Below are 24,801 nucleotides of genomic sequence, written 5' to 3' on the forward strand. Positions count from 1 at the left end.
GACAGAGCATCTCTCTAAGACCCACCTTTCAACGTGTGTGTGTGGGACTGTGGATAAGGTGAGGGTGGGGGTCAAAAACACACAGAGATGTTATGAACACCTACGTGGGAGGGCTTAGGGGCAGTTATCTGGTGGAAGGGATGGTGGGACTGTGATGATGGAGGTCACTAAGAGACTCTATGATAAACACTCTATTTTTACTTGGATTGTTTCTGTTTGTTAAAAATAGCAACATTTTGTAAATATGCTTTTATCCTCACGACATGAGATTTTATTCTTTGTGCTTATTCTTGTTATTTTTATCATATTTATCTCGGGATGCTTGGGTGTGCTTATGGAGATTACTGGCAGGGGGTGGGGGGGGACTAAAGCAACATCCAAACTGCCCCTTTATGTTGTCACAGCCAAAAATAAAACATACAAGTACACAATGTTTCTTTGCTATGACTTCTTTAGTTCCCATGGACTTTGCCTATTTCACATGATAAGTTTGGGAAACAGCTCTCTCCCTTCCCAGTGTGCCAACAGGAAAGGGCACAAAGAAGCAAGCCAGAATTGCCATTAACAAAGAAACGTGTACATCTGGTCGTGCTAAAACTTGTTCTGAGGGCAAAATCTGTTTTGTCAGTAACATAGTCTGAAGCCAACAGTTAAGAAATGAGAAATCAGATTGACTGCTATTTGTTGTTGAATCTGGAATTGCCACAGTGACACAGGAGAAGAGCCAAGTTTTGCCTGGACTATAATCGGCCCCATCATTTCAGTCAGCATCTTAATACCTCACCTGGACTACCTGCACCCTTCCAGTGCTTGGCATGTGTCACTTATCCTTAGACATACGGCTGGCACAGATTATAGTGTTGATTTTATCTTATCGAGGAGAAAACAGGACTTTGACCAGTGTCCTTATGAAATAGATATGCCATGATTTCAACAGCAGTTATCTCTAAGTCATGGGAATATGAGTGGTTTTCTTCTTCATACATTTATTTTCAAATGTTTCTATATCAAACATTTAAATTTTATTATCAGAAAACAATTATTAAAATGGTATAACTGAATAAAATAGAAGTTTATTATTTATTACTGAAAGTATTTTCTGAGTACCTCCTCTGTGCCTAGGTGCTACCAGGGGAAACAAGTCGTGAACGTAGAGAATGATCACTGAATGTGAGTCATAAGTGATAAGACGCTGGCTGTGTGAAACAGACAACAAACATCCAATCTTGAACAAAGGGATTGCTGATATCACCAACCCATGACTGAAAGGGTAAGCTTTCCCATTCAGTTAGCTTGACAAAACACAAGAAGCATTCTCATAAAAAAGGGGAATATTTTCCTTTTTGAAGAAACGATTTCCTTCCCTCTAGACCCGGGAAGCACAATGCTTGGTACCCAGTCATTTCTAACCATCATTCCCCTTCACGTGGCTCTCCGGCTCTTCAAGACAACAGAGTTCCCTACAGCTTACGACTCAGCTACAGCTGCCTTTTTGAAGTATCCTGTGTGTGCACAATAAAATGAAGTTTAAATTTACAGTCTGACTAGGGGAAGGAAGCAGTAATGTCACATTCCACTCACTTAAAAATATGTTGGCAATGCTCCATTAATTCATAAAGACAAGTTAATTTAAAGACTCTGGCCTGCTCAAATCCCAACCAAGTCCCAGTAATTTCAGGCTCTGCCTTAGCCAAAGCATATATCAAAAGGGCAATAATTTTACATTAGGCAATTGTTATAAATTAGTATTTTTACTTCCCTTACAGTTGACTGGTTTTTTTTTTTTTTTCCCAACGATTCTGCTTTCATTGGCAGAGAAAGGAGGCATGCTTATTCAATAGAGGTAAATGGTTTTGCAGTCTAGAAAGGAAAGATGAGTAGGTAGATTGAGAATGTCAATGTTAGACTACTAGGCACATTTTATTAAAAAAATAATCAGTCAGGTACTGATAATAAAAGAGTTCTTCATTAATAGGACTGTTGCCTTGGCAACTTCCAGCTCACATAAGTATTTACAAGAGCCACGGTGCACAGTTCTGACACTAAGGAACAGCTCCAACATGCCCTTTCTACATCCATGCCTGAATCTTCTATTATATATCTCAGCTGCATTATTGGTCTCAGTTAAAGTGACCTCAACACTCAACCAACCCCACCCAAAACATGTCCTATCCAGCCCCAAAGAGGCAATTTAAACAAATTTCTCGGTACATTAAATAGATAAAAGGTAGAACAGATAAATGGTTGTCTTTTGCAAAAAGGATGACTTATACGGGGAAGTATAGCTTTGTCTTTATTTTCCTGCTCATCCAGCAGAGAGCAAAGTATTTTTAAACAATCAATACCATGAATATTAATGTGCATTCAAATCATGCATTATTTCCCTAAAATTCTTATTTTCCTAGTTCATAATTATCACTAAATAGCCTAAGCACTTTTAGACACTGTGAGAGTATGAATCAGTACAATGTGCGTGAGCAGGAGTATTAGGGATCACTTGCCGTTGACCCAGCATACTTCCAATTCTAGGAATTTTCCTTGAGAAAAGAATTGTACAATTATAAAATAATGTTTGTACCAGGAAATGCACTGCAATTTCATTTCTAATAGGGGAAAAACTGAAAAATGTCAAATGTCTTTTTTTTTTTTCACTGAGGAAGACTGGCCTTGGGCTAACATCCATACCCATCTTCTTCTACTTTTTTATATGTGGGATGCCCGCCACAGCATGGCTTGATAAGTGGTGCACAGCTCTGCACCTGGGATCCAAACCTGTGAACCCTGGGCCACCCGAAGCAGAGTGCACAAACCTAACTGCTACGCCACTAGGCCGGCCCCAATGTCATTAATTTTTTAAATGATTATAAATAATACTAGATGACCAGCCTTGTAGGGACAAGGCCAGGGTGAGTCTGGTGAGGAGCCCAGGCTTGCTCCCTCTCAGAGTCACATCCCAGGGCCTCCCTTGTCTCACCCTAGTCCAGGCTCTGCTTTCTTGTCTGTACGTTATTTCCCCCGTGTATGATTTTGATTGTTTAAATCAATTATGGTATAACCACACAATGAAATACTATGCAGTCATTAAAAATGATAATGTAGACCTCAACTTACTGACATGGAAAGAGGCCTAGAACATATGGTCTAAGTTAAACAAACAGGTTACAAAAACAGAATGTGCAGAAAAGTTTGCAAAATCTATAATAGAAAACTAATCACGATAATTTTAAAAACCCAGTATAGAACTCTTATAAATAATTAGTTATTGCAATTTACATTAAAAAAGATGAAAGATTTCAAAGAATTAAAAACAGTGCGTATTTCTCAAGGCATGGGAATAGAAAAAAAAGAAAACACTATTGTATGTTTAAATCCATTTGCTTTTCTGACAGGTATGAATATTGCTACAAGTTTGTATTTTGAATAAACTGTTCTCTTAAATTAACTTCATTTTCAAATTCAATCATCGTGTAGCTACAAAACACTTGGCAGATTGGCCCCTCTCCAAATTCTCTGACTTGTTTTTCTAACACTTAAGGAATCTAAAGCATTTTATCAACATGTTTAAACCAAATCTTTTGACTTATGAAGCCAGAACTGCTTCATGGTTAATGAATCTTGGGTCTACACAAGTAAAGGATGCTTGGCTGCTCCAAGCCCACTCAGAAAAATTAGAGACAACAAGGTACTCCTTATTCTAGAATGCACTGTAACACTACGCATTGTCCTTTCATTTGGTGTTATTTAAGTCACATTCTTATTTAACTTTCACGCATGTGTATATGCCTTGTGTCTCCAAGTAAATAATATGCTCTCCAGGACTAGGCTGGTGGGTACCTACATAGAAGGGCCTTTTAGTTCAATAGAAGCTCAATAACTACTGCTTAATAATGAATGATGAAATTCTTGGAAAGCAGTGTGATATAGTAGAGAAACCATGAGCTTCAAATCTTCAGATAAGCCTGAGATAGAATCCAACTCTACCCCTTACTAGATGCATGGCCATAAGCAAGTTACCCAACCTTTCTGAGTCTTGGCTTCTTTATCTTGAATGTTACCCACCCTAAAGGGTTCTCCTAATGATCAGGTGAAGTCATGGTTGTCAGGAGCTGTGCAAAGCACCTGACACACAGCAGGCCCTGAATAAATGCTAGTTCTCTTTCCCCTTCTTTACAATCGCCTCTCTTGCTAACATGGAAAATGAAAATAAGGCAGGGAAATAAAGTTGATCTCTAACGACTATAAAATTCAGCCAAGAACCAAATTTTGTTCATTCATCAACCGTATCTACCCAAATCAATCCATCTGGACTGAGATCTTACTATGAACACTTAACCCATGAAAAGTCCTGCTGAACACTGGTTCTCCAACTCCCCATGGATTCCCAGGCAGCTTGGAGCCCTGACCACCAGGGTGCCCTGCAGCCAAGCTGTGCAAGATCTACACCACCTGGTGCATGCATTTTCTCTTCACTTGTCTTTTGCTGCTCAGTGAACTCCCTTTCAGGCAATAACTTGATGCCAAGATTTTTTTCTTCTAGTACCAAATATTCCTTCCCCCCTCTTCTGATGATAACAGTAACACATACTTGTAAAAAGTTCAAAAGACGGGGCTATTTAGGAAGTACAGGTTTTCACTAAGTACACCCCGCAAAAATAACCATTGCCAGCAATTCAGTGAATATCCTTCCAGACTATTTTCAATACGGCGAATCTTTCTTAAGTGTATGTATCTCCTCTTTATTCTCTCTTCTTTTAATTCCTGCTCAGTTATCCTCAGAAAATCTCTTTTCCTACCTTTTTTGTCCCAGTTGTGAATTCCAAAGTTACCCTTATATTAGTTGCTAAGTATCAAAGGAGTGTAACTATACACTCACATAAAGAAAAAGAAAAATCTTATCTTTGGTAGCAGAAGTAGAAAAGAATCAGGCCCAATAGCAGCTGAAAGTATGCAGAATCCACACAGAAACCCCCATCTATTTCTTTGTTATTCTCTAATTACAGTCACATCCCCCCAGGTATCAGCATTCACTATAAATGACAATTTTTCATTTAATGTTATTGTTTTCCTGCTTCATTTAACTAAAAGCGTAGTGCGAGAATTTCTTTCTAGCATTTTGCTTTACGTAAGTGCTGCTCAAAAAACCTTCAGTGAAGGTTTTCTTTTTTTAATTTTCTTATCTGTCACAGATGATACTTTTCTAAAATACTAAAAAACCAGACATACAAAGTACTAGTCTCAGTTTTTTAAATTACTAGATTTAGCAGACTTAAAATTACTCCATTGGATTATTATAAAAGTTTTCGAAGTCTTACAGTTTCTGTACTTAGCTCATGGTGGACCCTTAGCAAAGAGTTTGCGGAGGGTAGTGGTCTGTGTACTACATATGGAGTAATTCTCTTCTGTATCTTTGCATAGGAATGGAACCACCATCGCTTACATTAGCTTAAATTAGGTCTATTGGCAAACGTCTTCCAAGTTTCTAAGAACTAATTTACAAATGAACTTTGGGGTGGGAGTCCCCATTTAAAAGTTTGGGACTGTCTGTATTTGGATATACTGAATTTTTCACTTTTCATCCAGATGTTTAAAATTATATCAATAGAGCTAAAGACTCCCGAAACCAGGGAGAGTTGATTATTGGAAATACGCCATAAAGTCCCAGACAAAAATCTAATTTCCCAACTGGCCCTTTCAGACTCCAAAGTTATTTCTTGCCTGATCACTATCATTTTGAATGGTAATAATCGAAGGGAAAAGCAACATGCCAAAACCCAATCCAAACAGAAAAACCAAACAAAATTCTATTTCTTTTTAAAATCGGAACTTTAGTTTTAAATACTTATAATAAAGTTCACAAAAATATTCTGTCTCAGATAGAGCTCATGGGATTTCTATTGGCAATTACTACAAGTCAATATACTGACGGATTTCCACGTTACTTATGAATTCTCATCTAGCTTTCTTAATCTGCCTTACAGCTCTAGTCTTTCAATGGCTCACTTTCCTCAACTACAAAACAGGAATGGGAATGAAGAGAATGTACTAGATAAACTCTCAGGGCTATGATAAATTCAGGACTTCTCTGTGTGTGTGTGTGTGTGTGTGTGTGTGTGCGCGCGCGCGCGTGTGTGTGTGTATGTGATAAACAAAAATCTATAGAGTTGGGGGCTGGCCCAGTGGCATAGTGGTTAAGTTTGTGCACTCCGCTTCGGCAGCCCTGGGTGCATGGGTTTCAATCCCGGGCACAGACCTATGCACCACTCATCAAGCCATGCTGTGGCAGAGTCCCATATACAAAAAATAGAGGAGGATGGGCATGGATGTTAGCTCAGGGCCAATCTTCCTCAGCAAAAAGAGGAAGATTGGCAACAGATGTTAGCTCAGGGCCAATCTTCCTAACCAAAGAAGAAAAAAATCTATAGAGTCTATGTTTCTCCATATTTCACTTGTAATTCATGACTTAAAACCTGGCCTTGATTTTTTTTTTAACTGCTAGTCTAGAATACTGCTTGAGCCCTTGTCAGCCATAGTACATTCATCCATCCATTGATTCAATAATTCATTAAGGATCTGATTCATTCATTTAAACATTCATTTTCATTCATTCATTTAGCTAACATTTATTAACCACTTACTATGGACACAGTGCTGGGTGCTGAGAGGGCCAGAGGAAAACAGCATACTTCTGGAACCTTGAAATAAACCCCAACACTCAACAGGTGGGCCCAAAGTAATAAATCATACTACCTTTTCTGTAAATTAACCTGTTTTAACTAAAGCAATTGAAAGTCAAGTATCAGCATTCCAAGTACCTTACTATTTAAAATATTTATTTTGCAAAGTGTTTTCTGAAAGGGAAAGGATTTCTATTGCAAACACATACGAGTCATAAATTACTAATTCATTGAATACTCTTTTCTTTTACATCACCAAAACATCTTATATTTGACATACTGAAAAGAGTTGGCTTGTAACATGTCATAAAATGTATAAACTGTCATGTTTTAAAACTTACAGTGTTAAGCCACAATCTAAATACAACTGGAAAGGGAAAAAATATACTAAAGGTGAGAAAGCATATTTTGTACTTGCCTTACACACTAACAAATCTGCAAACACATTTCTTACAATCAGAGTGACTCTTGGGTCAGAGCTCCCATATATTTGACTGAGACTGCTTTTTCTTTTATGTAGCTAATACGGCATTATGAGGAATTCTTAGGTGAATGGTGGATATGCACGTGTGTGTGTGCATGTCTGTGTGTGTGTGTGTGTGTGTGTGTGTGTGTGTGTGTGTGTGTTTTGGGGGGATGGATGCGTAGATAGACATAACAAGATAACCTAAATGAAATCAGGTCATTACTTTTAGACAAAGTATTAATTTTCAGATGCTGAAGCAGCCTCCAGGCAAGCAATTAAATTATCCTGAAATCTAGATAGAAAACAACAACAAATGTTCCAATTAATGGCATTGCTTTAGAAAGAAAGAGAGACAGGAAAAAAAGAAACAGGCAAAGGAAAGAGAAAGGACATATATTTTGCAGTACTTGGCACCATGATTAAATTCCGACATGAGAAACAATCCTCTGAAAGGGTATTTCTGAGGAGAACAATGTTTGGAGAAAAGTTGCTGGTTACCCTCAGGAACTCCTGACAGCGACTGAGCTGTAGATTTTTGCTATGCTTTTACGTAGAGCAACACCATTCATGTGAGACTCAATAATCTAATTTTTTCCCAGGTGCAGGCCAAAAGGTGCCAGCCAGTGGGTGACATAGCCTACCCCCAACCACAGCAGCCTGGGCATGCTCAGAATGCATCCCTGTGTATTTTGGCTCTTCCGTTTTGCTTACGCCAGAGAACAGAGAACAGAAAAGAATAACCAGGGCTGGCGTTCCATTGGTTTCCTTAGAAGGTTTCCTTTAAGAAGCAGAAAGAAAATCACTCAGGCAAGTTTGGCAAAAGTATTATTTACTGTCCAGAAAGAAAAAAAGGCAGGTATCATCTTAACCTGAGAGATTCATGGAACCTAATTCATTGTTTCAGCAAAATATTTTGTTGATATATTTTATTTTTGGTAGAGTAAATGGGATGTTCCTGGTGGTTAGTGATGCCTGGTGGCCCTTCAAGAGCTATTTAGATTCTAAGTCCAGTTTCTTATGAGCCAGTCTCCAAAGCTCTGAATGTGCTACGAAATTAGAATGCTCAATGAAAGAGGCAGGGATTATATGTTCTAAAAACAAATGTGCTTAAGTAAAAAAGTGGTCACAGGAATGTCTAAGACCAGAGACTTAGCAAGAGATGGGCTGTGAGTCAAAGCATATGTCTGGTAGCAAAGTATGTGTTCAATGCTGAGAATAAAAATTCTCCACATTCTTGGGAAGAAATGATAACAGAGACTGATCTATCTGCGACCTTTCTGAATTCTGCAAATTTGGTGCCAACAGCTCAGTGAGTGATGATCAGGTTGACACAAGGCCAGTGTGATGGAGCAGAAGCAAAGACCCATGAGGGACACAATTCATTTGTCCTGGAGGTCACCATTCTCCCTGTCGCCTCGCTCAGTGTGGCTCTGAGGAGATACATGAGAGCCACGAGTTACAGTGGTGTTCCAGCCTCTCCTCAGCCCTTGTGCCTAAGCCAACTGTCATGATGACCTTTCCTCATATTGTGGAAATTTGGTAGGGGGACGGTAACAGCTGTAGAGTACAGAGGGCAGGAAAAAGGTGGCAGGTACGTGCCGCTTGCTTCTCACTAGGGATCCAGTTACCCACAAAGGTGGTGGGAGACACAGCTGCCCAGAGGGTCACAGCCAGGCGACTCCCAATGCAATGGGTAGAGAATCTGGAGACCAGACTCCTGGCTCTGCCCCCGAGTCATGATGGTCCATTCAACGCATCACTTACATCACCTAACCTCTCTGGTGTGCAGTTTTCTTTTCTAAAAAGGAGAGAAAGACAGGTAAGAAGGAAAGAAGGAAGCAAAGAAGGAAAAGGGGTAGGAAGGAAGAGAGGGAGGGAGGGAGAGAGGGAGGAAAGAAGGAAGGAAGGAAGACAAAGAAAACGGGCTGTATATTGGAATGTATGATTTCTAGGGTATTTCCTTCTCTAATAATTCTGACTATCGTAACTGGCTAAGACAGTAAGAAAGGAGAATCCCAATTTAAAGCCTGTATAAAATCTAGAGGCAGAATTCTTTCTACAAGTTATTTTTTGGATCTCTGCCATTTGGAGAATATGAAAGGCATACAGATCCTTTGGGCTTGAGATTGTCAAGGTATTCTATGTCTAGTTATAATAAAAATAAATGTTCAAATTAAAACAATTAGCAGGAAACTAGAAGTTAATGGGAGGCCCAACTTAGCTGAAGGTGAGCGGGAGAGTGAGGCGGATCTGTGAAGAATGGGCTGTTATGCTGAGACAACACCAAACTTGTGCTTCTGATAATGTTTTTGGCTATGGCAGGAGGGTTCCTATATAGATCCAGATTATACAGCACCAACAATGCAAATGGTCGCTTTTTAAATGAGTACAAATTACCTATAAATGTTTTCTAAAATCAAAGGAAGTATACTGATACAATTAGTAAAATAAATGTGCATTTTGGTATTATCTATCCCAGAGATAAGGTTATTACTTATTCCAGAGATAAGGACCATGTCAAGGAGGAAGTGACAACCTGTGAGACCAAGAAGCACAGACTCAAGGAGGTCTCAAGGTCTTTTTAAATGAAGGAGTCTGATTTTCTTCTCTAACCTAGGACAGCAGGGTGATATTTCATCTTTAGTGTTCTGTATCCTTTTTCTGACACGTTTCCTTCTGTTTGTTTTGCATGTTCAGATGATCGAGGTGCTTTCCCTGGCACAGCTCAAGATGCTTTTTATAATGGGGACGATGCTGCCCTGTTGCAAGCCCTTCGTTTGGAAACCGAATAGCCCCTCATGCCTTAACGCTGAGACAATGAGTGAGTCACTCCAACGGGCTGTGAGAGCCGGAAGGCCCTTGGAAGTGATGTTGTCCAGCTCATTACCGAGGAGGTTAAGGGACTAGTTCAAGGTCACGCTGTACAAAGTAGAGCCAGCTCTAAAATCCAAATACAAACTGCTAGTGCTAGTCAGAGGAAGAGGTACTTTTTACTTTGCACTCTTTGAACCTGTTACCTAACCAGCGTGCCATAAAATGAACAAAACATTTTGTAGATGATTTAAATAAATGACAAAGAGTAGGCAAATCTAGAATAGTAATTGTGACCCATCAAAAGTGTGGCTATAATAATTGTCTAAACATGTTCATCCTTTATAAAGTCAGGGAACTCGAGGATGTGATATTGTGCAGTGTGATTCAATCATACTATGCTTACGTGTGTTACTTCTTAGTTGAATTTTATTGCCCTTTTGTTCAAAATGTGATTCTCTCACTTTTATTAAACAATTAATGAGTGTTTCTTTTTTATCAATTTTAATCAAGAATAGGACATGAATGTTCCAGACTTCTAGAAACATTTAAAATGTAAATTCTATAAATCTCCAAAATTTTGGTTTGAGTTAGGAAGAGCTATATGACATGCAGGTGTCTCAAGGTTGTCACATCATTTAGAAATAGACTTGAGATTAGTTCCATAGACCATGAATAACAACAGGACAGCTTTGTAGGAAAAAAATCACATTAGGCCACTTAAGGATAAATGATGTCTGACCAAGGTCTTGGTATTACGTAGGCCCAGTTTCTAGAGGATCCTTTCCTTTGCTATTGAGGACTACATTTACTCTAAACATCTATTATAAAATTATGCATTGTTTATTCCTTCTTAAAAGGGGCTCAAGCTGTGTCAGTGTTCCTGGGTTGAAGAGTAATTTAAATAAGCCCTTTGGTTTATGTTGCATACAAGAAGGCTTTACAAGACCTAATCTTTTCTAAACCTGTTATGTTCTTCGGTTCAGCAGAGCTTCCTAATTGTAGCTATTAGTTCCCCTTTTTTGTGGTCTGTTCTGTCAATAGACTATTGAGTGTGCAGTAAATTAAGCCCAACCAGCAGCCAACACATCAAGACAGACGTTAAATCATAGCTTAGCTGCCCTTATTCATTATTAGGATCTGTGAAACAGCTTTTGAGCACGGGGACAGGATTTAACATGATGCACATTTGTGTCATTCTCAAATTTCCATACTGTACAATCAGGTATGTGAGGGTTTTTTCTAGGCAACAGGTGTGTTCTTGGACCCAAAGTTCAGCCCCCACTTCTGGCTTATGTGAGAGGCAGCAGCTGCAAGCTTAATGTCAATGACACATGGTTCCATAAGAGAGAAAAAATAAACTACTTGTTCAACGTATTAAAGTAAGGGGCAGATGGATGATCGCTGCCTGTACTTTTTTGTGTTGTAGAATCAGAGTCTAAACTTTCAGATGACAAGTGTTTTTCTGTTTCTTTCTCTCTGTCTCTTCTCTTTCTCTCCTTCCTTCCTTCGTTTTTTAAAACGTAGTGAAAAACATAACTTTCTTTAAGTATTACGTATTCATGATTGAAAATATTTCTTCATTTGAGTCATACTGTTCCAGGCTGATGAGTGGAGAGAAGAAAAAACTTAATATAAAGCAAGCCACACTTTATTTTTTTTATTAACTCACTTTGTTCTAAAAAGAATTTAAAGGAACTGTTTACTATGCAATTTGAAGAGACTTAGTATGCAAATTCTACATTTTTTTTAAAAGCAAAATTAAATGTATTTATTTATAGGCCTCATTATTCTCTGGTAAAAACTTCTATATAGAATTTTGTGAGCAATTACTAATGAAAGTTTTAATGTACTGTGTACCTCAGAAACATAATGTCAATATTAATTAATAGTAACAATAATGATACGATAATTATTGTAACAATGTTCAAGAGAGTAAATTTTTGTCAATCACTCAAGAATCTCTTTTAGTGTATAGTGAATATTGGGGGTAATATTCCATTTTTTATGTCAGCTTTCAGGTACTATCAGGCCTCAGAATATAAGAAGCTCAGACACTATCTTACTGCTTACAGGGTTTCTTATTAAAAAAAAAAGAATCAGCTCAAGAATAGATAGAGCTCTGTGATACATCTGAAGTGAACATGTCTTATTACAGACTTTTCTAGAACTCACGTATATCAGAGCTTCCCCTCTTTTGCCAATAGGTATTACAACAGGAATATTTAATAAAAATGGAGTTCATGAGAAGAATCTTCATTTTTCTTAGACATAGTGAACAAATTTGTCTCAAATTCGATGAAATAAGCACCTATACAATTATAATCCTGGAACTTCTAGTATAACCTGAGTCACCAGATCCCCGGAAGACTGGTGCTGGGTGTCGCATATAATGTCTAATTGGTAAAGGAGCAAAGAGAATCCCTTTTTACATTTTGCTTTTTATTTTCCTCCAAACCACGATTTTATTCAAGAATCAGATTTTCTGTGAATCTATACTGAAAATGGTTTTGCCAGGATTGTCTCATTGCTGGGAAATCTATAAGCAGATGGATTTGGAATTCAGTTCTCTGTGAGAAACAACGGCAAATGAAAAAGAAGAACCTGGGGATAAATTCTTTTAGGTTTTTAATTGATTTGGCTACTACATTAGATTTTCACTAAATGCATCTAAATAATGACATCCTCAGGGAGGATGCTAAACATTTTTCAATGTATAAAAAGTGTCTAAAACTATCAGGCTGGCCTAGATATCATTAAAGATCTCTACCAATCCAGAGATTATCAAATTCTATGACTTTGCTTTTCCTCAGGCTGCACTTTTTAAAAAACGGTGGTAAAATACACATAACACAAAATTTACTATCTTAACCATTTTTAAGTGTACAGTTCAGTAGTGTTAAGAATATTCACATTGGGCAGGCCCTGTGGCTTAGCGGTTAAGTGCGCGCGCTCCACTGCTTGCGGTCCGGGTTCGGATCCCAGGCGCGCACCGACGCACCGCTTCTCCGGCCATGCTGAGGCCGCGTCCCACATGCAGCAACTAGAAGTATGTCCAGCTATGACATACAACTGTCTACTGGGGCTTTGGGGGAAAAAATAAAAAATAAATAAAATTTAAAAAAAAAGAATATTCACGTTGTGCAACAGATCTCCAGAATTTTTTCTGGAGTTTAGTTCACATTGCCAAAACTAAAACTCTGTACCCATTAAAGAAGTTCTCATTTCTCCCTCACCCCAGCCCCTGGCAACTACCATTCTACTTTCTGTTTCTATGAGTTTGACTACTCTAGATACCTCATAGAAATGGAATCATACAGTATTTCTCTTTTTGTGACTGCCTTATTTCACTTAGCATAATGCCCTCAAACTTCATCCATGTTGTACCATGTGTCAGAATTTCCTTCCTTTTTATTCCTTCCTGAATAATTCCCTGCTATGTATATACCATATTTTGCTTATCCATTCATGCATCAACAGACACTAGAGTTGCTTCCATCTTTTGGCTATCATGAACAATGCTGCTATGAACATGGGTGTACAAGTATCTCTTAGAGATCCTACTTTCAATTCCTTTAGGTATATACCCAGAAGTGGAATTGCTGGATTGTATGATAATTCTATCTTTAATTTTTTGAGGAACCGCCATACTCTTTTTCATACTGGCTGCATCATTTTACATTTCCAACAACAGTGCACAAGGATCCCTCTCTTTCCATATCCTTGCCAATACTTGCTATTTTCTGTTTTTTTAATAGTACTCATCCTTTCCACAGAGAACTGGGGAGGAAAGTACTCACATGAGTCTCCACGTCGCCAGCAAGGATCCTACTCTTCTTTAAAAACTCAGTCACCATGCTGTTCATCAACTTATCAAACGCTTCCACCGAGGGTGCCACACCTTTGGAAGAAGAACATTTTGTTATTCCCTGGTGGTTTCGTGAAAAGCTGGTACTGCTTTGCCATAGGCAATATGGAAGTTTAATATCATTCATGTCATTCTCATTCTATTCACTAAGTCACTCATTCACTCAATCAGTATCTATTAAACACTTCTCAACGGCTCAAGAAAACAGTGTTTTCCTATTTTTCATCCTCCTGAGGAAGCACTACATAATTTCATTTAATTCGCCTCCAAACTGATGAGGTAAGTAGCACCATCACAGTTTTACGGAGAGAATGGAGATGCCAACAGAGCATCTAACTTGACCAAAGCTATATATCAAACAAGAGGCAGAGCCAAAAACTGAACTAAGCCTTATTAATCCAAAGCCAGCATACTTTCTTCTATCCTGACCTGTCCAGGTGCTGTAACAACCCTGTAAACAAATGTCAGAATTATCTAGGACAACTGAAGGGTAATAATGAACTCTGGGCAAATAGGAAAAGAAAGCTGATTTCACACATTTTGTTCCTTCTGCATTTCCCGGTGGGAAGGGGAGGGGAGGCAGCAACGGTGGACATGAACGTGACTGCCGAGCTAATACACGTTAAGTTTTGATCTGCCAAATTACTGTAAAAGCTGAAGTGACAATGGCCCAACCTGGTGTGCTCTGCATTTCTTTCCCTGCCTTTTAATTAACAGAAAAAATGTGTCTAAGTCCCTGACTTCTTGTCCCTAATACTGAGAAAGATAATATTGAGAAACTCAGCACTACAGGCTATTAAAATCCAAACCAAAACCTAGGATGCCCTTTCTCATACTGGACAGAAATATCCACGCACATAAACTCGTAAGAACAAACTTGTTTTTCTCCTTTTCCCAAGTTGTCCACTTCCACAGGCCCAAAGGGTGACGGAAATAGATGTTTACAGCTCTCTGCACCTACAGTCTAACTTCTAAGCAGGCTATTGAAGCTGAGTTATCTTAAAATTCAAAATACAGTTTGTACCGACTTCTAGAACATAAAAGAGGCACAAGCCCAAAGATTCCTTATGGATCCGTTTGGAAACAGATAAATGCGTTTGTTGTCACGGGAGAGGCCTGAGAGGTCTCTGCTGAGTATTTAAAGCGGGAGAAAGTTTTAGAATCGTGACAGAGGCCTCTACATAGCAGAAGGTACAATGATAAAAGGGAATATTTTCCAATTTTCTTTCATCACTCAGCTCCGCTCACACCTCCTCCGGGCAGCCTTTAATGACCTGTCTTTCTCCCCAGCCTGCATCCGTTGAGCATCCCTTAATCAAAGCATTTGCAGCCCTGAATAGCAATGCATCGAGACCAAAGATTCTCGAGGCTTAGGACTGTGTATAATTCATCCTAGATTTCCCTGCACCTAGCAAGTATTCGCCACTTGGTAGGCATGCAAAAATATTTCTTCAACTGTTGAGCCAAACTTACCTGATTGTCAGTGGGGAAGTGACAACTTCATAAAATACATCCTATCACCAGTATCATAAGAAGGCAGTTCTTTGACTTGTGAATATTATGGATTTGTAATGGAATGGGTTCCTTCTAAAAGTTTCTTTTTAAATAAAAAAAAATTGTTTTACATTTAGTTCTAAGATCAGTGTAATGATGATCTTTACATTCAAAGTGAGAGGTTGTCCTTAAGGATCTGTTAAAAATCGAATTTAGAAAATTACCAAAGTTTACTAATTAAGAGGAAATGGAAGCAAAGTTTAGGATTAGCAAAATGTTTTAAGGATGGATATCATTCAGACATTTTGCCAATTATCCTACTTACTAATTACTCTATTTCATTTCTGGTAGGATAATATATTGCTAGCTAAGTTGTTTTAAAAGAACTTTAATAACTGGTTTGGAATAATTTGCTACATTAGAAAATATTTGTTTAAATACTTAATTTAATTATATGCCTTCATTTTTGCTTAGCCTATGTAATTTTCCCAGAAAAATCTTTTTTTTTTAGTAAAGAAAATACAAAATGCGGCCTAGTACCTCTTTGAGTAAGTGAGGTTCAAATTACTGAAGTTTTTAAAATTTCCTTTATTCAACAACACTACACAGTCTCTTGGGAGTTGGATTTTAACTTTATTTTATGTATTCACAGGCTTCATATTTGCGGTCAGCAATCTTAGAGAAAGGTCTTTTGATCACGTGAGGCCAAAGGCTAAGGAAACAAAGTTACTGATAATAACATGAAAATATTTTCTTACAAATAAGGTTTACTGACTCTCATATACTAACTGTAGAGTTAACAAAAAGAGGCTTAAAATGAAATCAGAGATGTGCCCCAGTTGATGTGGAAAAAACTTAGAGGCCTCTGGCAGCCTTCCTTTAAACAACACTCCCTTTCAATTCATTCAAAGCATTTTAATTTTCATTATGTTCAGGGGGAAAAAAAACCAGCCTGTGCATTTGTGCTCACACAGTAATTTTTGTCCCAGGGCATGTAATACAAGGCATAGCTCCAAATATGCCTGAAATTCTAGAAGCACCACTGTGGATCTTGCCTGGTGAAAGCTTTATTGGAAGCCCCCTCTTCCCCAAGGCTTTTCTCAGCTCCCAAAGCCTGATAGGATTCAAAATGGGTCAGATAAGGAGGAAATGCACATGAGACAAGAATAGCATTGCCAGATTAAACACAGATCGCCCAGTTAAATTTGAATTTCAAATAAACAATGAACCAATTTTTAGAATAAGTGTGTCCCATGTAGTATATCCCATGCAGTATCTGAAACACACTTATATAAAAGAAAAAATGTAGTTTATCTGAAATTCAAATTTAACTGGGTGTCCTATATTTTTATTTGCTAAATCTGCAACCTTAGACAAGAAGAAATTAGAAAAATTACTGTAGATGACTTAGAGAGTTTGCCATATACGGTATCCTTTTAAAGAAAGTAATTTTTTATGTTTGATCATATTGGTTTTTAATCTTTTTTTTAAAGTGTGGTATTAGCTTATAATTTTAAAAACATTTGATTAGGACTGGGCAAAAGTAAAGCAACGTGATGTGATCATGTCACATCGAAGTCGTATTTGGCTTCACATCAGACTCACTTCCTTTCAAACTGCAGTTCTGAAATTTAACGACTTGTTCTCTTTAAAATTAAAATCTACAGAATGATAATTCCTTCCAGTTTACATTCTAATCGAGAACATTAGTTTCTTTTTGACAATTACTTAGATAATATATTTAGTCACTGAGTGTGAAACAGCAGTATAAACACGAAAACGAAAGAATAATGACATTTGGCACATGGATTATGCTCTTAGGCACAGAAACTGGTAATTTTTGTGGATTGTGGGTTGAAACTTTTCTTTTCTCTTTTTCAGGGATCGTTGGCATCTGGTTAGTGCCATGGTCACACATAAAGGAAGGAGTAGGGAAGGTGAAGAAAGTAGATAGAAATATTTCTTGAGAACTAAATGACGGGGATGAAATTAAGTGACCCACATAGAGACCGGTAACCACGGCTGTTTCAGACCCTACCTCCGTTGACACCGTTAATTTCTCCACAGGCCCCAGGAGGCAGGTGTGACTCTGCAGACAGCAACTCCAGTCGGCCGACCACCCGCTCCAGTCTTTCCATCAGTCCCTGCATCTCTGCCATTCTAGAAAAACACAGGCACAAATGGAGGCCACTTAAGCGTCAAGGAGGATTAGTAAACTGACACCATTAAACTTAACAGCACCTAGAAGGAAAATAAAAATTACCCGGAATGGCTTTAATTACCTAGAGAATATTTCTCCACGTCACAAAAATATGTGAAATTCAAAAGAACATAAAACTTGGAAAAAAAATAAATAAATTACATTGAAGTTATTTTCTACTCAGTTCAATGTTTTTTACAAGTCCCATATGCAACACACAAATATTCACTCTCTTCACACCATCATCAAGTGTCTCCTCGGAAGCTTCTTTGTGCTATGATACAATCTATTTCCAGCACTTACTTAAAAGCCCATGAACATGTATCTCACAATTAATATTGCCAACTCTCCTGCCAACTCATCCTGCTAAATGGTGGGAGCATATTTTAACTATTTCCAGTAATTCTTTCCGTTAAAGTTTAATTCTCCAGGGAACACTAAACCCACTGATAATCCTTGTTTACTCAATTATCTTAAACCAAAAAGGACAGCTCAGGAGAACTATGAGTTTATGAAAGTGTGCATCATTTAGCAAGCAAATAGAGGCCATCGCCTCCAAGAGCTAATTTTCTTATTATTAGTTTCGGTGTTTCTGTTGCTGAATTCTTTCAAATTACAATTATTCTGAATGGTGGAGATTTTAATTTAAAATATTAAAAATTGTTATTTTCCTTTGCTGCTGCCTATTTTTAGATAAAACTTAGTTTTAGGTGGGGTGGTTTTGAAGACAGGGACCTTCAGTCACCCAGCACTCTTGGCTGGGATAAACTGGGTGTGAAGCTGACTAAGGGATTGGGGATAAAAGTGGGGCTGGGTATCCATCCTTCCTGCTTCCAAACAGATCTTAGATAGCCACAGGGAGTGTCCACAAGGCAAGTACCTTAAAATTGTTGGCCCTGGAATGTAATGTTATTAAGACAACCTCTGAGGAATGGAACCCAATCTTATTTAGCCAGGTTCATGAGATCCAGTTTATAGACACCATAACTTTGACCATACCAACCTATGAAGGCTCTTGGCAAAATCAGGCTGCTGCCCCAGAGATAGTACAACGTGCCTCATCTTAATCAGTGTCTGTAGTTCTTCTCACTCTTAGGAACTTTTCAAGCGTCATTCTGAGCCAAAGTGAACTGGCATGCTCCCACATCAGAGACAACACTGCCCCAGAGCGTGGGTAAACCGTATTGCTCTAAGATACGTAAATATTTTCTATTTCTGCTGGGAACCAAGTAATGCACTTCTCTTTTGTATTCTGTATTCCATTAGTTTTGAGCTTAAACATAACGATGACTTGCCACTGCCGTTTTTAAAAGCAAGGTTATAGTTATCAAAACATGTGGACGGCTCTGTCATTCTGTGTCCAAATGTCAGATGGTCATCAGATACGGATGGGGCAGTTCACTGTCTATTTTGGAAAGTCATCTCCTCTGAAACTGCCAGCAGCTACTCTTTCAAAATATGGGGCAGTGTTCTCTGCATGGCTGAAATCAGCATCTAATCCCAAGGGGATTCAAAATTAGAAGTTTCTCATCTATTCTTTTCCTCTTAACGTCAGAGCTTTTGCTTCCATCGCAATTGGAAAAAAAAAAAGAGAAGAAAAAATTTAATTGAATCCTTTACGTAATCTTGCAAGGGAACTGGGTATCCTGTAGGTGGGTGAAGGCCATTTGAGAAATGATAAAAGCCCCTCAAATCTTTTAATAGTTGCCCATCTGTTCACAGTTATCTATGTTCCCTGTTATTCAACTTGCCAAATGTTACCACCATAGACCTAGCCCATGACAGAAAAAAATGTGTTGGCTTTGTTAGCAAGCTCCCTATCCCCCAGCAGAAAAGCTCCAACCACCTCCAGCAGCTCACAGAGCTGTTTCAGGAAGGCCTGTTACATTTCACACGTAGGGCTGCTGTCCCTGACTGTGGCTTAATCAGCCTCCCTGACAAGACTCAAAGTCACACTATCTAATAGTGCCCCATATGTTGAAAGACAACAGGAGTTAGCCCATAAACTGCAGGGCTGGGCAGATTGGTGTGGAATGCAGTCTAAAAGCGAATCAGATGTCACTTCACGTAAAATCACCATGAACAAAGTCTTGCCACAGCCTCTTACGAGGTCAAAATACAGCTCAGGCAAGGAAGCTGGAAAGATGCCTCTGGGTTTAACACTGTAGAACAATTTCTAAGAGAAACGGAAGAACAAATAAAAGAAAGAATACACCAGGATATCAAAAATATACACATTAGGGGCTGGCCCAGTGGCGCAAGTGGTTAAGTGCTCGAGCTCCGCTTCAGTGGCCCAGGGTTTGCAGGTTTGGATCCCGGGCACCCACGATCGCACCGCTTGTCAAGCCATGCTGTGGCAGTGTCCCATTAAAAAAAAAAAAAAAAGTAGAGGAAGATGGGCACCGATGTTAGCTCAGGGCCAATATTCCTCAGCAAAAAAAATAAAAAAAAAGAGGAGGATTGGTATTGGATGTTAGCTCAGGGCTGATCTTCCTCACCAAAAAAAAAAAAAACAAACATGTTAGCATTCCAAGGCAAAATGATGGCGTTCAAGATGGCTGTGCCCTCTTCTCTCAAAACATACATGCACACATGTACACACACACACGTGGGCACATGCTCACTTCTCTCCACATGTGCCCTCAGCTGCTATCCTGGCTCTCAAAAATGAAGAAAGAGTAGAGCAGCAGATTTTCCAAATTCTTCCCAGGAAGTTCCATTTGCCTTGGTTTTTCAAAGTGGATTTAGCCAAGTTTGACGAGCAGGTGAGAACCACGAACTAAGAATTAGGCTGAGGAAATGGACAGGGCACTGTAGGGTAGCAAATGTAGACAGCAAGATCAGGGTAAAGAATGAGTCAGGGCCAGGTGGACAGACAGATAAGTTTGGATCAGGAAGCCAACAAAGGAGGAGGACATGGCAAGATGGTCGGACGTAAGATGTTCTAAGCATCAGATGAGAAGCAAAGAGAAGTCAGATACACAGCTGGAGAATCAAGAGACTGGGTTAGATGACGCAGCTCAAACCTGACCTCTAGATTAGATTTTCTAGTCATCCCGTTCAAGTAGAAGCCAACTCTGAGTTGAGGTCCCCTATAAGCTACTTATAGAGGATAAACACAGACATTTGACCAGAGCGTGAGGGTAGGTGGAAAGAAAAAGGAGAGGCATAGAGAATTTCCCGGCTTTCTTTTTTTAATGTTTTAGGAAATTATACTTGAGGTTAATCTTAATTTTTTGTTTTATATTAATTTTTGAGTATTCTCTTTTGAGTTTATTCATAATGGGAAGTATATTATATCTTTGTCATTTTTTTTCTTATTTGAATTTCTCCCTCACTTTTCCTTTTTTTAAAGTTTAATTTTTATTTTTATCAAAGTTAAAGAAGCACAGAATTTAAAGAGTCAACAGTTCTACAGGGCTTATTACAAAAACACAACAGTCCCCTGCTGCCTCTTTCCATTCTTTGTCTCGAGGGTCAACCATTTTCAATTATTTTAGCTGTTTCTTTTAGTAATTAACTCATCTCTAAATAACATGCTTATATCTCTATGTCTTGTTTGTTTTTCTTCAGTTTTAGGCATTATCCACTGAGTTCCCATCAAAAACATGAGGGGTGACTTTTTTCTTGCCCAATACCCACCACCACATACATGCATATTTCCTTTTGTCCCATCCTCCCAATAGTGTTCTATCACAATTTTTGTGTGACCAATAATCAGTGTTAACACAATTACGACTACTCACAGCTGAATCAGGAGCTATACTAAGACTATTTTTCATTTTTTGCACAACGTGTTTTCCCAGAGCCATGTCTTTCAGCTCCTCAGTTTTCCAGATACTCAAAAATTACTCATCTCCAAACTCTTCCCCCAGTTGTGTAAGTCTCCTTTCAACAGGGCCAAACACACCTGGAATTCTATTAGTTTTTTCTTTTTAGAGGCATGTCTTCTGGAGAATTACTCCAATCTGCATGAGAATTGCTCATGAAGCGATTACTCCATCTCTTCTGGAGAATTACTCCAATCTGTAGGCCTGCTGCACATCTGTAACCTGGGATCTGCCTTCACCTTCACTCTAGGGATTTCTCTCCCCTCTCTCTTAGGTGGTATCACCTATTTCTTGGATTCTATATCCTCCTCTTTCTTGGTGTACTTCCTTAATTGGGAAGAATATTCTTCTGAAAAAAGATACACGAAAGGTCAATCTTTTTGAGATCTTGCAAGTCTGAAAGAGCTTGCCTTCATACTTGATTGGTGGTTTGGCTGAGTATAGAAGTCCAAGCTGAAGAAATTTTCCTCATAATTTTAAAGGCATTGCTCCATTGTCTTCTAGTTCCCTAGGCTGCTGCTGAGAAGTGCAAAGCCATTCTGATTCCTCATCCTTTGGATGTAACTTGTGTTTTCCTCTCTGGAAGCAGTCTTTGGAATCTTCTGTTTGTCCCCAGTGTTTTGAACTTTCATGAAGATATGCTTTGTTGTTGATCAAATATATTCTTTACTAATGATTTTCAAGAGGCGTAGAAAAGAGAGGAAAACGGGCACTGTGTATTGTTTGACTCTGGCTGTGTTTCCAAATCAAGTTTTGTTGTTTCTTTCAAAAAAAAAACTTACCATTCTAAATATTTAAACAATTCAATTCTCTCACACCAATTGCACACATTTACAAATACTTCATACACTAGTCGGTGTTCTGACAGTCTTGGACTAGTAAGGTGTTCTGAGAACATTTTCCTAGGAGAAAAGATAGCTGTCACTATTTAAAATTTTTTTTGCTTCACTGGTCATCTTATAAAACCTATCCTTAAAGTTCAGATACTTAGCTCCTAACTCTGTCCAATTTTATGTCCTATGCCAACAGTACAATGACTACACTCCAAACACTAAGAAAGACAGCATTTCTATCCTTTTTCATAGCAGTTTCCGGAAAGGGATAGCTCCCCACACTTTCAAACATTTTATAAGGTCTCAACTGTTTTGCCCATCTTTAACTGGGGCAGTAGAGAGGGGCCCTGGCTTTGGAATCACTAGCTGGGGTACTTTGGGAAAAGAGCTGAACTTCGCTTTGCTTAAGTTACTACCTGTACATAGGGTTGCTGTAAGTATGTATGTAAGGCATGTAAAGTCTATCACACGGTCAGTAATAAACATGTTAGCTACTGTTATTAAGACATCTCACCTTGTTTTGCTCTCAGTGGGAACAGTTAGATCTACAAACCACTACATCAAGTCTTGATGTATCTGAAATGTTAAGCAATCATCTAGAAGATCTGGCCAATGGAAATGACTAGTCAAAAACTTCAGGTCGGTACACTCTTATTATTTTTTTTCAACATTTTATTTCCCTCTGTCCATGTACTTTTTCCTCCAACATTTCTAAAAGAGGTTTTCTCAAGTCCATGTGTAATGGTTACTATGAAATGAAAGTTTTGGTATGCAATTAGTAGTTTTTAAATCACATATTTTCCCCCAGATGTATTTTTATCTGAGATATAATTGACATATAACATTATTTTATTTATTAGGTACTAGTTTTAGGTGCACAGCATATATGTATACATTGCAAAATGATCACCACAATAAGTTTAACATCCATCACCACCCATAGCTACAAGTTATTTTTTTTCTTGTGATGAGAACTTTTAAGATTTACTCTCTTAGCAACATATATACAATACAGCATTGTTAACTATAGTCACCATGCTGTATATTACATCCCCGGGACTTATTTCTCCTATAACTGGAAGCCCCTAAACATTTTTGTAATGACTCTTTTGCTTTTAAATAGTCCTCTGCAAAGGACACAAGCCCAATGTCTGTGGAACCATTTCTGGAAAATAACACTCCTTCATTCCTCATATTTTCTCATCCAAACCACCTTATGCTCAGTGGTGAGGGGTCTGCTAAAGCATCTTTCATACCTGCTTTGAAAGTGGACACCCCATAACAGAGAGTAAATGGTGATAGCCCAGAATAACAGCCTATTTGTCTGAATTACATTCTCAGTATCTGTAAGAGTTAGCGCCCAATTAAAAGACTGCCTCGTGCTATCTTTTCCACCACACATGCACACCTTGCCTCCCAAGGAAACCAGTCTGAGCTTTTCATGGGCTGAGGTCTTATCTTACTTTCTTTGTATCTCCCACTGAGTCTGCCTGCTGCCACGGACAGAGAATTCTATAAATATTTTTTGATTGACTATTAATTGGCTACCATTCACTGCCTTTCTCTCGCCTGCCCACTCACTGGCATAATCCCAGATCAGAGGAAAGCCAGATTTTCATAGGAGAAATTTCCATTTAAAAGAAGATACTACATTAGGAAGGAAATAACAAAGATTAGAGCAGAAATAAATGATGTAGAGACTAAAAAGACAACAGAAAAGATCAATGAAACTAAGAGCTTGTTCTGTGAAAAGATAAACAAAATTGACAAACCTTTAGCTAGACTTACCAAGAAAAAGAGAGAAGACTCAAATAAATAGTCAGAAATGAAAGAGATGTTACAACTGACACCATAGAAATACAGAGGATCATAAGGGACTGTTATGAACAATTATACGCTAATGAATTGGACAACCTAGAAAAAATGGATAAATTCCTAGAAACACACAACCTACCAAGACTGAATTATGATGAAACAGAAAACTCAACAGACTAATTACTAGTAAGGAGATTAAATCAGTATCAAAAACCTCCCAACAAACAAAAGTCCAGGACCAGATGGCTTCACTAGGTTATCTTTCCCCCTTAAAACCACAGCGGCTTCGTCCAGTGATTTAAAGGAGCACACTTGCTCCCTCTAATGTGAACCATCGGGTTTTCCATAGCTCCTTTTTCTCTAGGACTTCAAATTTTTAAAAACTCCACATTGTCCAAAGGGTTTTGTAAATTTCTCACAGCAGGCTCCTATAACAAGTAAGGGAGAATGCTACTCGGGTAACATTTTCATCTTGATAAAAGGGCTAGCTAGGTCTTACGGGTTGCTAGTTTAGAGTTCTCCTCACTAGGCCAAAGGTACAAAAATAATTGTGGTGAGAGTTTCTCCTCTGATTCTGTAAGACACTCAGATTCAATGGATTCCAAAGATCATGAGCCTAAGATTAAATAGAAAATAGACCTGAAGTGACAGGAAATGGAAGACTCAAACCTTTTCCCATGCTGAGGCTGGGCAACTGGCTCATATGTGAGCTCTCTGCAAATAATGAAGTCACGATAGACTACTTTCTCTATAAATCCACCCAAATTCAAAAATATTTGTTACACTACCATCAAACCAGACTATGCTAGA

At 38.4% G+C, this 24,801-nt stretch overlaps 1 protein-coding gene across 1 annotated transcript in view; it reads right to left on the minus strand.

Moving 5' to 3' along the window:
* The window catches only part of CAP2 (cyclase associated actin cytoskeleton regulatory protein 2), a 126,465-nt gene that overhangs the window by 85,283 nt on the left and 16,381 nt on the right, over positions 1-24,801 (minus strand). The window contains exons 2-3 of the mRNA XM_058555200.1: positions 17,352-17,473; positions 13,752-13,852 (exon numbers count right to left, since the gene is read on the minus strand). Of these exons, the coding sequence (XP_058411183.1) occupies positions 13,752-13,852; positions 17,352-17,472 (222 nt within the window). The 5' untranslated portion in view covers position 17,473. The remainder of the gene's footprint in view (positions 1-13,751; positions 13,853-17,351; positions 17,474-24,801) is intronic.

This window comes from Diceros bicornis, chromosome 14 (assembly GCF_020826845.1).
Source record: "Diceros bicornis minor isolate mBicDic1 chromosome 14, mDicBic1.mat.cur, whole genome shotgun sequence".
NCBI classification, from domain to species: domain Eukaryota; kingdom Metazoa; phylum Chordata; class Mammalia; order Perissodactyla; family Rhinocerotidae; genus Diceros; species Diceros bicornis.